This window comes from Drosophila biarmipes, chromosome X, assembly GCF_025231255.1.
Source record: "Drosophila biarmipes strain raj3 chromosome X, RU_DBia_V1.1, whole genome shotgun sequence".
NCBI lineage: Eukaryota > Metazoa > Arthropoda > Insecta > Diptera > Drosophilidae > Drosophila > Drosophila biarmipes.
The window spans coordinates 23,526,040-23,539,060 of NC_066611.1; the positions used below are offsets into that span (position 1 = coordinate 23,526,040).

General features: G+C 47.3%; 1 protein-coding gene across 3 annotated transcripts in view; it reads left to right on the forward strand.

The window, feature by feature from the left end:
* Nucleotides 1-6,225: 6,225 nt before the first annotated feature.
* LOC108023696 (transcription factor Sp9) overlaps nucleotides 6,226-13,021 on the forward strand; it is a 29,085-nt gene continuing 22,289 nt past the window's right edge. The window contains exons 1-2 of one of the 3 annotated variants that reach the window (XM_017093320.3): nucleotides 6,226-6,451; nucleotides 6,850-7,230. In XM_017093320.3, coding sequence (XP_016948809.1) covers nucleotides 7,117-7,230 — 114 coding nt within the window. In that variant the 5' untranslated portion in view covers nucleotides 6,226-6,451; nucleotides 6,850-7,116. Of the gene's footprint in view, nucleotides 7,231-13,021 lie in introns of all 3 variants that reach the window. The other 2 variants (XM_044093076.2, XM_017093322.3) reach the window with 2 other exon arrangements.

The window sequence follows — 13,021 nt, forward strand, 5'->3', positions numbered from 1 at the left end:
ACAGTTCGTCAACATGCTGCTGAACATCTCATCAAAACAATATAAAATAATAAATAACAATAATTAAGTGCAATGAAGCCGGCGCGGCAGCGGATCCCGGCAATCAGGCGTCGTCAGTTGGCACGCAGCTCACTCACCCTGGGTGCTCCTCGGCTCCTGGGTCGCCGCATGTTGGCACCCTCTTCGGCTTAAACACAGGTTTGGGCTTGGGGCCAGCAGCATCCCAGGAGCAGCGGCCTCGGAGCTCGCGCAACACCCTCAACACTCTCGCAGCTGGAGCTGGAGCTGGAGCTGGAGATGGAGCTGGAGTTGGAGGAGTGTGTAATCAAGGTAGGTAGTCATTATATGGTAAGTTGGGCCTACCCTGGCATTTGTGTATGGTATTGTGCAATATGTCGGCGCTGATTGCGCGTTTCTCCCCCTGTCGGGACCAGCTGCTTTCGGGGGTTTCCCTTTGATAGCTCTATTAAATCGCATCTAAGACCATCGTTTGCGGTGGGAAGATCCCCAGGCGCGGGGTTGCCATCCAACTGATCCCAGGGATACTTGTTACAGAGACTGCTTGCCGGGCTAAGTTAGGATTGGTAATCTAACTGGTCTTCAGGATCCTGCTTATGGAGCTTGTCTGGTTAGCGAAAACTATAGATGGTACACAACTCTGTTCTCTAGGCTTTATGGGCTGCAAGGGATCTTTGCTTTTGCGACTGAATGTTGTCCGGGATTCCTAAAGTCTCCATTCGCTACTGATCTATTTTCCGGAGCTATACTTCCCATCTCGCCCGCCAGCTTGGCACATCTCACTTAGCCGGGCCCATCGATGAGTGTCCGACCATGCCCCGAGGCCTGATCCCTGGCTAAGACAGCTCATCAACACCGAGACGAGGTTGCAGATCAAGATCGATGGCTCTGGAGAGTGGAGATGGTGGTGACCATGACCGGGTCAGGAGCGAGCAGCGAGGAGCGAGGGGAGACTGCACTTTCAGGATGCGTGCGACTTAATTTGCCGAGTAATTATTGTTATTAACTGGGCCGAGCGCAGGCTTTGGGGTGATGAGTGATACCAATAGGTTGCTGATTGATTCGCCTGCAACCCGATCGATACATTATCCTCGCTTCCTTCCGCTGTTTTCCTTCTCTTTGCTCTTTTTCACCTTTTACTCTTGACTTGGACACTTGGCGGCTACCGTGTGTCAGGATAAGCAGCTTTGGCAGCGCCTAGCGTGCTTTTTCCTGTCGCCGCGGGGCACCGCAGAGGAAGGGGTTCGGGAAGGGGTTGGGGAAGCGGTCGGGGAAGCGGTTGGGGAAGCGGTTGGGGAAGCGGTTGGGGAAGCGGTTGGGGAAGCGGTTGGGGAAGGGGTTCCGGCGGCCGGGGCCGGGGCCGGGGTTCGTGGCTCGGTGTCTGCTGCTGTTGCTTTTTGTTGTCTGGAACGCAGCTCGGACGTCTACGACCCACTTCAAAGTGATTTACGATTCTGGGCCACGCCCTCGCCTAGCAATTTGGAGGAACGAACTTGGACTCCCAGAGCCCCTTCCCCCGCCCCCTTCCGAAGCCCCCTCCCCGGGCCAAAGCCCTTGCTCTGGGCTGCTTTCGTTGTTTTGACGCATAACTTGTACTTTTACTCGAGCAGCAGAGAGACAACCACAACTTTAACCGCGTTGCCAACAACATTTACATTCGCATTCATGAGGCCCGGGGCAAGCCCCCCTCGTGGCCCCTCCCCGCCCCTGGACTCGACGGAATCGTATTTTGATATCCGTAAAATAGCCTCGAGTAGTTTTAGCTCCTGCAATCGGGGGTTACTTTTATGTCATGCCCGCAATACGTTCGCAATGAATCCATTCGAACCGAGCGAAAAGTCAACCACCAAATAAATACCCACTAATGGTGCAATTTCACTAAAAGTTTCCCATTTTCGAGGGGATAGTCGCAGTGATTTGAATTTTATATGGGTTTCCAGGAACGCACTCTGCAAAAGGAGTGCCAAGTTTAAGGGCTTTAATGTAAAACAGTAGTCATTCGAAGGTATTGGTTTTCGCTGATGAGTAGGCTGGAAGGCCACATAGATTGGAATACACTATAAATCAGGCAATTGCGACCACTTTTTGGCCACTAGATTACATCATCCCCGCTCCAACAGTGTACTAATCAGCTCGAGTGACTTTTAATTGAGATAGAGCACCAGCGGCTGAGTGGAAATTAAGACTAAGGCCTGTCGCCGCCTGTCGCTTTGTGGGTGTTGCAAGCAATTTAATTAAAAAGCGCAATAAAGCAAAAAACACAGAGGACAACGAGCCGGGGAAAAGGCAGAAAAGCGCTCGCGACCGAGTGCAATTAAAAATTTAATTTTTAATTAAATGCATAAAAGTCGCGACTACGACGACTGCCCCCTTGAGGGCCATTCAGGCGGCGCGGGGCGTGGCAGCAGAACTTTGGCAAATTGCAAAATGGTTTAATTAAGCGGCGCGGAAAGCTGGAAGTCTCGAATGGCTGACAATAAGAGTGTCATTATAATTGTTGACAGGCACAATGAACGAAAGTGCAAATCACCGCCAGGACCTCCAGTCCTCGTCCTCGTCGAGGACCTCCCCGCAAGCGGCCACGCCCCAAATGAAGTTGGCGAAATTGCCGGGGGAGTTAGAAAGCCCGGTGGAGGGTAGAGCGCCGACGATTTCGAGCAGTGCGTGCACTGAATTAATGAAATCGCAAATAAACCCGTGCTCGAAGGCAGGGAGCAGTGCTTAAAGCACACAGGGAAGCTCTGTGAAAAACCACGAACTATTATAGAAATAAAGAAAGTTTCCAGGAACTAAGAGGGTAACACACCATTTGTAGTGTAAGAAATGTACCTAATACTAGAAAGCTCTAAACTGTACGAAAAATACTTAAACTATTATTGAATAATTTTTTAAAGAGTTTCTACTTTTTATTAGATTTCTAGGATTTAAGATTGTGTAATAAAAAATATTCGAAACGATCTAATACTGCGTTTTGTGCCCCCTTCAGTTGGAAATTGTATTACAAGTTCAGTGGTTCCTTTTATATTATATTTTTATATGTATACTATACTATGCTATTATTATACTATATTTTTCTGCACTTGAATGTAAATATTATTATACATTTTGTTCAACTTGATAACTCAACATCAAAGACCTTACAATAAAAGAAAATCTATTTCTTATCAGAGGACTATCCCTTTATTCAGCCCAGCCAATCCCCACTGTCTCCTTACACATGTATCGACTTGATGTGAGGCAATCAGAGCCACTCAAAAAGGCAACAATGCCGAGAGGTAACCACCCACACGAGCAAAGCGGAAAGTGGGGGCCATGGGGGTCGGAAAAGCGGCGGGAAATGCGTGGCAGACCACCCTGTGCGGGAGCGAAGGAGAGAGTATGTGTCCGGCGAGACAGAGAGGTCGAGTGCAGAAAGCTGATTCGCCCGCATGGGTCCCAGCGAAAGAGAAGGAAATTGCCTGGGGAAATGGGAGCAGGGAAATCGGGAAATGGGGAAATGGGCAGGAGGGGTGCCCCAGTGCAATCAGTCAGCCTTATCAGTTTGCCCAGCTGACGAGGTCCAACCGCAGCTCCATGGCCAAGAGGAGTCAGGAAGTTGCTTGGCCTTGCCAGCGACTTTGTGCCCACCCCGGCCCCGCCCACTCCGCCCACCCGCCGCCCACCGCTTAATGTGTTGCATTTGTCCTGCAGCAGGGTCGTGAGTCGCAGTGGGTCCCAGTCCCAGTCCCAGTCCCAGTCCCAGTCCCAGTCCCAGTCCCAGTCCCAGTCCCAGTCCCAGTCCCAGTCCCAGTCCCTGCAATCGCCACTCACTGCAAGAAACCAGACTTGGCCAACTGACTCGGGGGCTAGAAATGGAAGCCCTAATTCCTCGGGACACTGCAAAAACCTGGGAGAATTTTATATGATTAAAAAATATGGTATTTAATTTTATAGGATTAAAAAAATAGAACAACATCTTACGTTGGCGAACATAACGAACTTTATTTACTTAATGGAACCCTACATTCAATAATGGATCTCAAGAAGTCGCGCTAAAGCATTGTTATGGAAACAGCTTAGCGTGATATCGTGTTTAAGCTAGAAAATTATTACAGCAGAGTAGGTAATTTAGGAAATAAAAATGAGATTGCAATTTAAATATGTTTAAAATTTCGAATTTGTTCTAAGAATACCAAAAAGGAGTCTACAATTATATTTAGCTGTATTTTAATTATTTAATCTTAGAAAATTTAATTAATATAATGTTTAGAGCTCCATAATCGAAGTTATAGTTTTGATTTAACCGAAGAAATTGTTTATTTTATATTGATTATACTTTAATATGTTCAATTCATGCACAAAGTTTTAACTGGAGGGTATACATATATGGTTTTTATAGTCACTTTCTAGATCTAATTATTAAGGAAACACATAGAGCGTTAAAAAAGTTAAACCATTTTAACACCTCTGGGCAAAGGCCCATTAAAATTCTTCGTTAGACGAAATAGCTTCTTGGTTTTCCCGCTGTGCAGAGAATTTCCCGCGGCCAGGCGACTTGTGCTGGGCACACTTCCACTCCACGACCACGTCCGTGTCCGCATCATCCACCTCCATCGACAGGCCGTAGTTGTTGGACTTGTCAGCTTTCCAGGGGCTGTCGTTTTTCGGCTGTCTGGGCGTTTTGTTTGCATAAGGCGGCCGGAGGTGGAGGGGAGGGGCTGGGAGGGGCGGGGCGGTACGGGGGGTGTGGTCCAATTAGCCCGCTTCTCAGCTGCAGCCCGAAAATGCAACAGCTTCCAGCTGTGGGAGGGCCAAGTGGCACGGGCTAATCTGGATTTGGTCCCCGAAACCGCATTGAGTGCAGCGGAATGGATTTATCCTGCTTCTAGAGTTCTTTTGTAAGCCCACATACTTTAAAGTGTGATAATTAGTTTTCGTTTGGAAGGGTCTGGTGTGTATTGAAAGCAAAAACACAGCAAACCCCATTGTAATAAGGTTGCTATGATAAAAGTTTCGTGAGGCCCAAAAATATGACTTTTAAAGGGAATAGTACAGTTTAAGGTGGTTGTAATATTCTTAGGCCGAGCTACCGAAATGATTAATTGTTTTCTAGAAGGTCTGCGCTTTCCTCGACTTTTCTTTGGGCTTGGCCTGAAAAAGTACTTTAAATAATCTCTTAACTAAGAATTTTTGCCGAGATGATAAATGCTTTTACAAAGACTTTATGTTGTACATATACAAAGTTTGAAAAACTTACTTCTAGCCCTTAGAGTGGATCTTTTGATTCCAAGCTCATTGATCACATCGCAGTTTGGTCCTCTCAAGTCCTCGCCCAGTGGCCCTCCGCAAACGTAGTCTACTTTCCAGGGCAAAGCTTGTGGAAAATTAGTCTCTCGGTTATTTTTCCGCGAGCTGACCAAATACGCTTTCCCCCAGGTGGCTTGTTTTCGTGGTAAAACACACCACCTTCCCAGTGACTCTTGTGCCCAAAACCCTGATAACCGAGACCGATAGCAGCGAAAAGCCGAAATGGAAAACAATTTGTCATTTTGCGTGGATTTCCATGCATTATTCGGTGTGCCCTTTTCCCATTTTCCCATTTTTTTAGCTAGCTGGCAGTTCTGGGAAATCCGCATGGGCGAACATTTAATTGGAGATAGTTGGGCCCGCTGCATTTGTTTCGAGTTTGGGTTCCAATTTTCCACGCAGGCACGCGATGAAAGAGAGGGTCGCCGGATGGGCGGAAAGAGACGGCGCCACTCGGGACACGTGCCCCTGGCGCCGTCCCGCTCGCACAGCGGCCATCGCTCTAATTATAGGTTAGGCCCGGCCGCCGTCCCATTGGTCGAGGCCGCCACATAGAGGGGGCCGAGCCCCGGGAACTGGTTTTCCCGCCGCTCGCCGGGGTTTTTATGAATGAAACTCTGGGGTGGAACGCCAGACGAATGCGTGTATCTCTCGGCTCTACGGGGCACCCATTCGCACCACCGAAAAGAGAGCGGTGGTGGTTGCTGCGAGCCAGATGGGCTGTCTGTACGACCGTCCCGCTCGCACTGCCCTGCGCCAGGCGGGGAGCCCGACGTGGAAGCGAGAGGGGGCTTGCTGAGGACCTCGGTGGTGGTGTCCCGCTCGCACCGCTGCCGCTGCGGCGCCGGCCGAGGCAGCGGCCGCGGCAGCGGCGGCGGCAGCGGCGACATTTAGCCAAGCTTTTTGTTCGCGTGAAACAGTTGCAAGCCTTTGAACGATCAGCGACGACGGCGTTACTTTTGGCGCGGATACAGCAGCGACACTTTTTTCTCGTTGGCAGGCGCCTCCTGTCACCCAAGCAAGCCAGCCGACAAACAAACAAACAAACAAACAAAGCAGCCAACAGGCCAACAAAGCATAAACAAACATAAACAAGCCAACAAACAACCAGCAGACAAGCTGATCGAGAAACAAGTGTGCATTTTTGGTTCGAGATTCCTTTGATTTGATCGCTTACAGTTCTTTTTTTGCCTGTGTTCCTTTCGAAGTCCCCCAAAAATACTACCCAAAACCCCCAACCAGTGACAATAAGAGCAGCCGAACATTGCGACTGTGGAGGCAAACACATCAGCAGACTTCAGCCGACGGCCGAGTGAACAAAGTGCAGCGCCGACGGACTCACAACAAAAGATACAGAACCAGCTACAGAGTCAGATGCGCATGCAGACACAGATACGGATACTATCTGGGCTATCCCTGCGCGACTGGCTGCCCGTTTGCTTTTTTTCTGAGTGCGTGTGTGCTTGTGCTGTGCTGTGCCGTGCTGTGCCTGCCGATCCCAAACCACACACATGTCCATGTCCCTTACGTCTCCATTTCCCTTAGTCTCCCCAGTAAAAACCAGTGGGCCCCTGCTGCCACAGTAGCCGCGGAAGGGCGAAAAGAAAAGGTACGCGAGGAGTAGAAAACGCAGCCAGAAGACGAACCCAGACCACTGTGCGAACCCAAGTGGCCGCAAGACAATCGAGAAAAGACACCATCATTGTGCGCCTCAAATTGACAGCGGCAGCAGCAGCAGCAGCAACGACCCCTGCAACTGCAACTGCAGCAGCGACATCGGCGGCGGCGGCAGCGACCTACACTGCGACAAACATGCTGACGGACATGACCCCCACGGCCGGCCAGCTCTACGGATCCCAGATCCCGGCCATGGGCATGAACATCACCAACATCGCCACTCACTTGCAGAAGCCACAAGTTAATCCGGTAAGCCGAACCCGAAACCGACAGAATCCTCGGATTCCCAGATACGCATCTCTCAGATGGGTCACTTCAGACGCTCCTATCTCGGAGCATCTCCCTGGGCAGTCACAAGCAATTGCCTTTATCTGGTGATGGCCTATCTGCATTAGCCTCGTAAGGTGGGGAATGCAATTGTTGGGTGAGAGATATACTTGCTTGGAGAGGTATTATAGACATTTTGTAGATACAATCTGTGGGTCTAGGTTCGGATACAAAACCAAGCAATTGAGATACATATTACGCAAAATCCCCTTAGGAGCTGCTGACTTTCTTCTATTTGTTCTTATAGATCCATCTACACTAGTGACATGCTATCCTATTTATCCTATGAGGAGATATACTTGCCTTAGAAAGATATTACATTCTTTAGATACAATCTGCGAACGCTTGAGTTTGATACAATGCTAAGCAACTGAGATACAAACCGATTCCCCTAGAAACTATAGACTTTCTCGATATGTTCTAATAGAACAATATCTCTTTAGATACTATCTTTGGGGCTGAAGATATAAATGTATCTGTAGAATTAAGATGGAAGATACAGTTTCCAAATATCTTAAAAATAATATGTGTCTAAGCCGTGAAAAAAACATGAACATTAGATACAAAACTAAACCTTATAAAAATACAAAAGTATCTATTTTCGTTCATATTAATTAAGGAAAATGTAATGCACATTTACCAACACTTTAAATATTATCAACATCAATCCCAGATATAGTCGATTCTTACACCCTAGATACATTTTGCCTTGACAAAAGATGTATCACATTCTTCAAAACAGTTGCTATTTCACTAGGCGAATTACTATCTGAACATAAATCTTATCTCCCTTTAAAGTATCCGTGTCTTTCAGAACAATTCATATTTCATCCAACAGATGCCAGTTTAGTTTTAGATGCAGTTGAATATCGATAGTAATAACAAGATACAAATGCAAGATACATTCTCTAACGGCTCCCATTTTGGAATAGTTGGTTTGAGCTATTCAAAAAATATCACAGTCTTGCCCCATTTCATTTTATAAGTACTGCACATTTGTATATATAAATGTATCTTTTCGAATGGATACTCAAATGTATATACTTTACCCGTGTCTGTGCACACACTGCCCAATTAGAATTCAAAACGGTGGCAACTGGCCACCAAAAACAGGTCCGTTGTGCAGCCCACAAAAATGCCCAGTGCCTGGACTGTGCATTTCACAGATCTCTCTGTGGAATATCGCCCCGGGCATCTCATGGATACATATGTGAGCTCACCGCGGACAAGTGGCTGGCGGGCGTTCTTCAAGTTAGTCATGATTTGATGAATGCATCCCACAGACACTCGAGCATTTGGACATAAATCATGCGCGCGGAGCAGTCAAGTTTTTCATGGAAAAAGTATCCCATGGATACCAAGTATCTGCCATTCGGCGGTGGTTACTCCTCCAAGTGTCGCCTCTGTCGAGCAAATCAACCACTTACACGGCATTAGCATTGACAACAAACAGCCATAAACAAACAGTGAAGCCAGCTTCAGATGCCGATTCAAATTCGCATCCGAGGAATTCACAGTAGCGCACACCTTTTGTCAGCCGCTCAGCTGGAATCCCTTTGTGCGGCAGTGATGATGATGATTGGAACTCATCGGGATTGGGAGTATCTAATGCCGGGGAGCGGGACACAAATCGATTGGATGCGGCTTGTTCAGCCCTCGACTTTCCCTCTGTGTTCCTGTGTGCCAACGGATTTCACGGTGCGGGCCACAGATACTCGTACCTAGAGCTGCAGATACAGATACAGATACAGATACAGAGCTGCGGATATTCGGGGGTACTGAGGCCAGGTAGGCGCCGTTTCTCGCTCTCAAATCAATTATGCAGGCTCACTTGAGGTGTGAAGCTAACGATGGAATCATTCCCGGCCCTACTTTGTTTTTTGGCAAGTCCCTAGAGATCGTATTTCCACGCTGACTTCTCGACTCGGCGGCGGAAGCGAACACTTAGAGGCTAAAACGCATCACCGTTCGTAATGATCTGCTGGCCCCGATCCGAAATTCGCTCATCAATCTCGCCCGGGCCTTTGATCTGGCCCGAAAAACTAAGCCAGATTTCCGCTAATGATCGTTTTGCACATACGCAAGGCTCCTCCGGGCTTGTGCCTCTGCTCTCGATTTCGACTTCAATTCGGCTCTCAATTAGCAGATTATGCAAAAACCTATGATCTTGCCACAGATCATAGTGCGGAGCCCTGTAAGTCGAAATACTTTGTGCTATTACTCTGTTATTAGTCCAGTTCATTGGGGTCAGTGTCGTGCATCATTAAAAATACCTATTTTTATATGTGAAGCTAGCCTTATGTTAGAGGGAAGGGAACTTAGAAATCAGTTTGTTTTTATTGTTTATAAATAAATTCAACAAAAGTTAATTCATAAGTAGTGTTCTCATTAAAACAACTTTTTTAATAATTTTAATTCCCTTACTAGTTAAAATCAATTTAGCTTATCCATTTTTATTATTTTAACAAGTATAAGTCATTGGGTGGCAGATTGAACCTAGGGAATTTTCGATTTACCCTCGTTTGCGGATTTGCATGAATCGCATGACACTTTTAATAGAGTCAGCAACGCCAAATGGGCGCTATGTGATTGAGGCAAGGGCAATCTGCTGCCCCTGGCCACCGGCCCGCCCCCTTTCCACGTTTTCCTTTTATTTTCCTCGGTTTTTCACTCTTTCCAACCAAAGTGCAGACGCCACGCAACTGCGTGTGCCCATAAAAAATGTATTTGCCCAGAACCGCAGAACGAGACGAGCTGTGGCTCCCATATAAACTGGCCCCTGGTCTCCAGTCTCCCAGTCCCTCGGCCTCGTTCTCCTGCGGATCTGCATATTGATGGAGCGGAGAGGAACGAGAAACGTTTATTAAAATTAATACCACATCAATCATTTAGCAAACGCGCCTGTCGGCCAAGTTCAAAGCCAGGGCTGCGACTAGACAAAAAATACGAGTGTATACATCCACAGTTCGAGCCAGCTCTTTGGGGCCTGCTTAAGAAAGTTACACATGCGCATTGGTTTTAATTAAAAGCGTTTAAAGACATCGCAGAGCGGGAAAAGGAGGAACAGCAGAAAGATGATAAATTACCGGGACAAACTGAAATTAACATTTGTGCCGGGAAACAAAGAGACAGCCGTGTGGCTAGCAGATCACAGAAAAGCTCGGCTCGACTCGACTCGACTCGACTCGACTCGACCCGGCGAAGGGATTATATTGAAAGCCGCTGTTAAATTATTGAAAATCATGCAACGATCCGCGCCGTTTTCCCATGAACAGCAGCCTCATTTGTTCAGTGTGCGCTCCGCGCCGGCATAATCAGCATAACAAAAGGAATTAAGCAATAAAATATTAATGAAAATACACTGGGGAAGATCTCGCCGCGTCATTGACTAATTTGTTTGTGGTTCTCCGGCTCTTTCTCCACCCGGTAAGAAGGCGCCAGAGGTCTGGAAGGCAGGGAGTGACCAGCGGTAGCCGTGACAGGCGCCCCATAGATCGTACACTGGGAGAAATGGGGGCGGGGAAGCACTCTTGGCTTTAAGGCCCCGATTTATCACGCTCTTAGGCTAAGGGGTATGGTAAAGGGACGGGCACCTTCTGGTTAGGAGACCGTTAAAATTGTCTGAAGGTTAAATTCAGGAACAATATCTACTCTTATATGAGGTATCCTCAAAGAAACCTAGCCTGATTGTATCAAAAGTTCAATTACGGACGAGGGATAAAGCTAATCTTTGGGTTAACTAACCATTGTAACTTATCGGGGGGTTAATTTTTTTATCCAAAAAGCTTGGGATAAGAATTTACATTGATTTCTATGCAGTCCCAATGAAGAAACAGTGCTCGATGTCGTCTGATTTTGATATCTGCTTTCTAGAAAAGGAACATAGAGAAAGAGACATAGTTCATAATTTATTCTTTGTTATTTAAAAACACACTTTCATAGATCCTAAAATAGCTAACCTTAAGTTATGTTCCAGTTAGAGCTTATCGGTTATCCCGAAGCGTTCTCCAGCTAGACAGCTGCCACCACCTCGCCTCAAAGTACAAGCCCCGAATTGCTCACAGTGTTCTTACCTCCTTCGGCTGCTCGACATATTTACTTAATATGATTTGGCTTAATGAATGCGCCTCGGCTTTGTGCCTGCCCCTCTGCTACCCTGTAGCCATTCTTTTTCCCCTCTTTCCCGGGCATTTTTCACCTTTGACAAAGGCTGAGCCCCTCGCAATTAACTTGCGTCATTTGGAAAATTAGTTGGCATGATGCTGCAAAAATGCAGGGCGTCCAGAGGGAAACGCTCGAGGGCGGGGAGCGCGGCACAAGGTCGCTGCTGCTTCAAAGGCGCCGCTTGAAAGCATTTTTCAATTTGGTTTTCCTTTTTAGCCTTACTTTTTGTTATTTTTTCAATTACAAAGACCACGCACCAGAAGCCCCTACGCGTGTGTATCTGACTTTCTGACTTGCAGTTGTAGCACACGATGGTGAGAACACGCTGCGTATACGCAATTTGCATGCCCAAGTGCGAGAAACTGGAACAACAGACCCTGACCAAAATGGCCTGACAAATAACTCAATAGCATCAATATGCAAGTGAAGTGATTTACTTTTAATGGAACCGAATGTCAGGCGTTGCAGCTTGGCGGAGCAGCGCAGCACTGGCTCCTATGTGTGCGAGCCCTTCTAGAGTAGCTTTCCACGCCCTTTTGGGGCGTTCGGACGGATAATTGAGATTACAACACGTGTTAACTGCCAGTCAAGTGCTCGCCCCCTCCCCTCCCCGCCGACAGTGTAATAAACAATTAAAATGCCAAATAGAATTTATGCAAATTCAGCGCTCTCTCTCGAAATGAGAATGCTTAAAAAATGCTAATACTAATTGAATTTGTATATAAAGTGCTTGAACGCCAGTTTCCCCCATTTCTTTGGCATTCCGCTGGCTCGGGTTCGTTTCTAATGAATATAAATATGAATTTGAGTAGCCCGGGGCCCGCGGGAGTGATTGACTGGACTGGACGGACTGGCTGACTGGCTGACTGGCTGACAGAGTGACTGACTACCGGGCCAAGTGCATATTAGAGGCCCGGCAATTACCTGCAACAACAGCAATCACTCAGTGCTGAATGGTCTGAATGCGCTTCTAATGAGCCGGGAGCCGGGAGCGGGGAGCGGGGCAGGCCGACGTGTGTTCGCTTTACACCTTACACTTTGGACATTCCCAGGTGAGATCCATCTACCTATCCCCCTCCCCCAGTGCCCGGTCTTCGACAGCACCCTCGCGGTGGTGTCTCTGTTCTATTATTCACCACTAATTCGAGCTGACATCGAATACGCTGCAGGTGACAAGCGCTGACAATCGGTAGGAACTTTCGGTAGGGCGCCATTGGGAACGGGGGAGGGGGATGGGGCACGCCCTCTACAACCCTCGGTTATTTCCGCATTTATCATGTAATAGTTTAACTTGCAGCAGGGCTGGGTTTTCGTAATTAAATGGAGCACTCTCAATTATTAGTTGAAAAATGTTGCTTTGGCATTGGGTTCTATCAAAGGGTAATGCGAGTGCACGTCACTAATGTTCGCTGTATTGGCAAACTTAATATATGGCGCCCGAACAGGGGTTCGCCGCAGAAAGCCTTGAGCATTTGAAAATAAACAAATTGCGCAATTAAAAACCTCAAAAATAGTTTGGAACTCATGATTTCAGTGATGCAACTTTTAC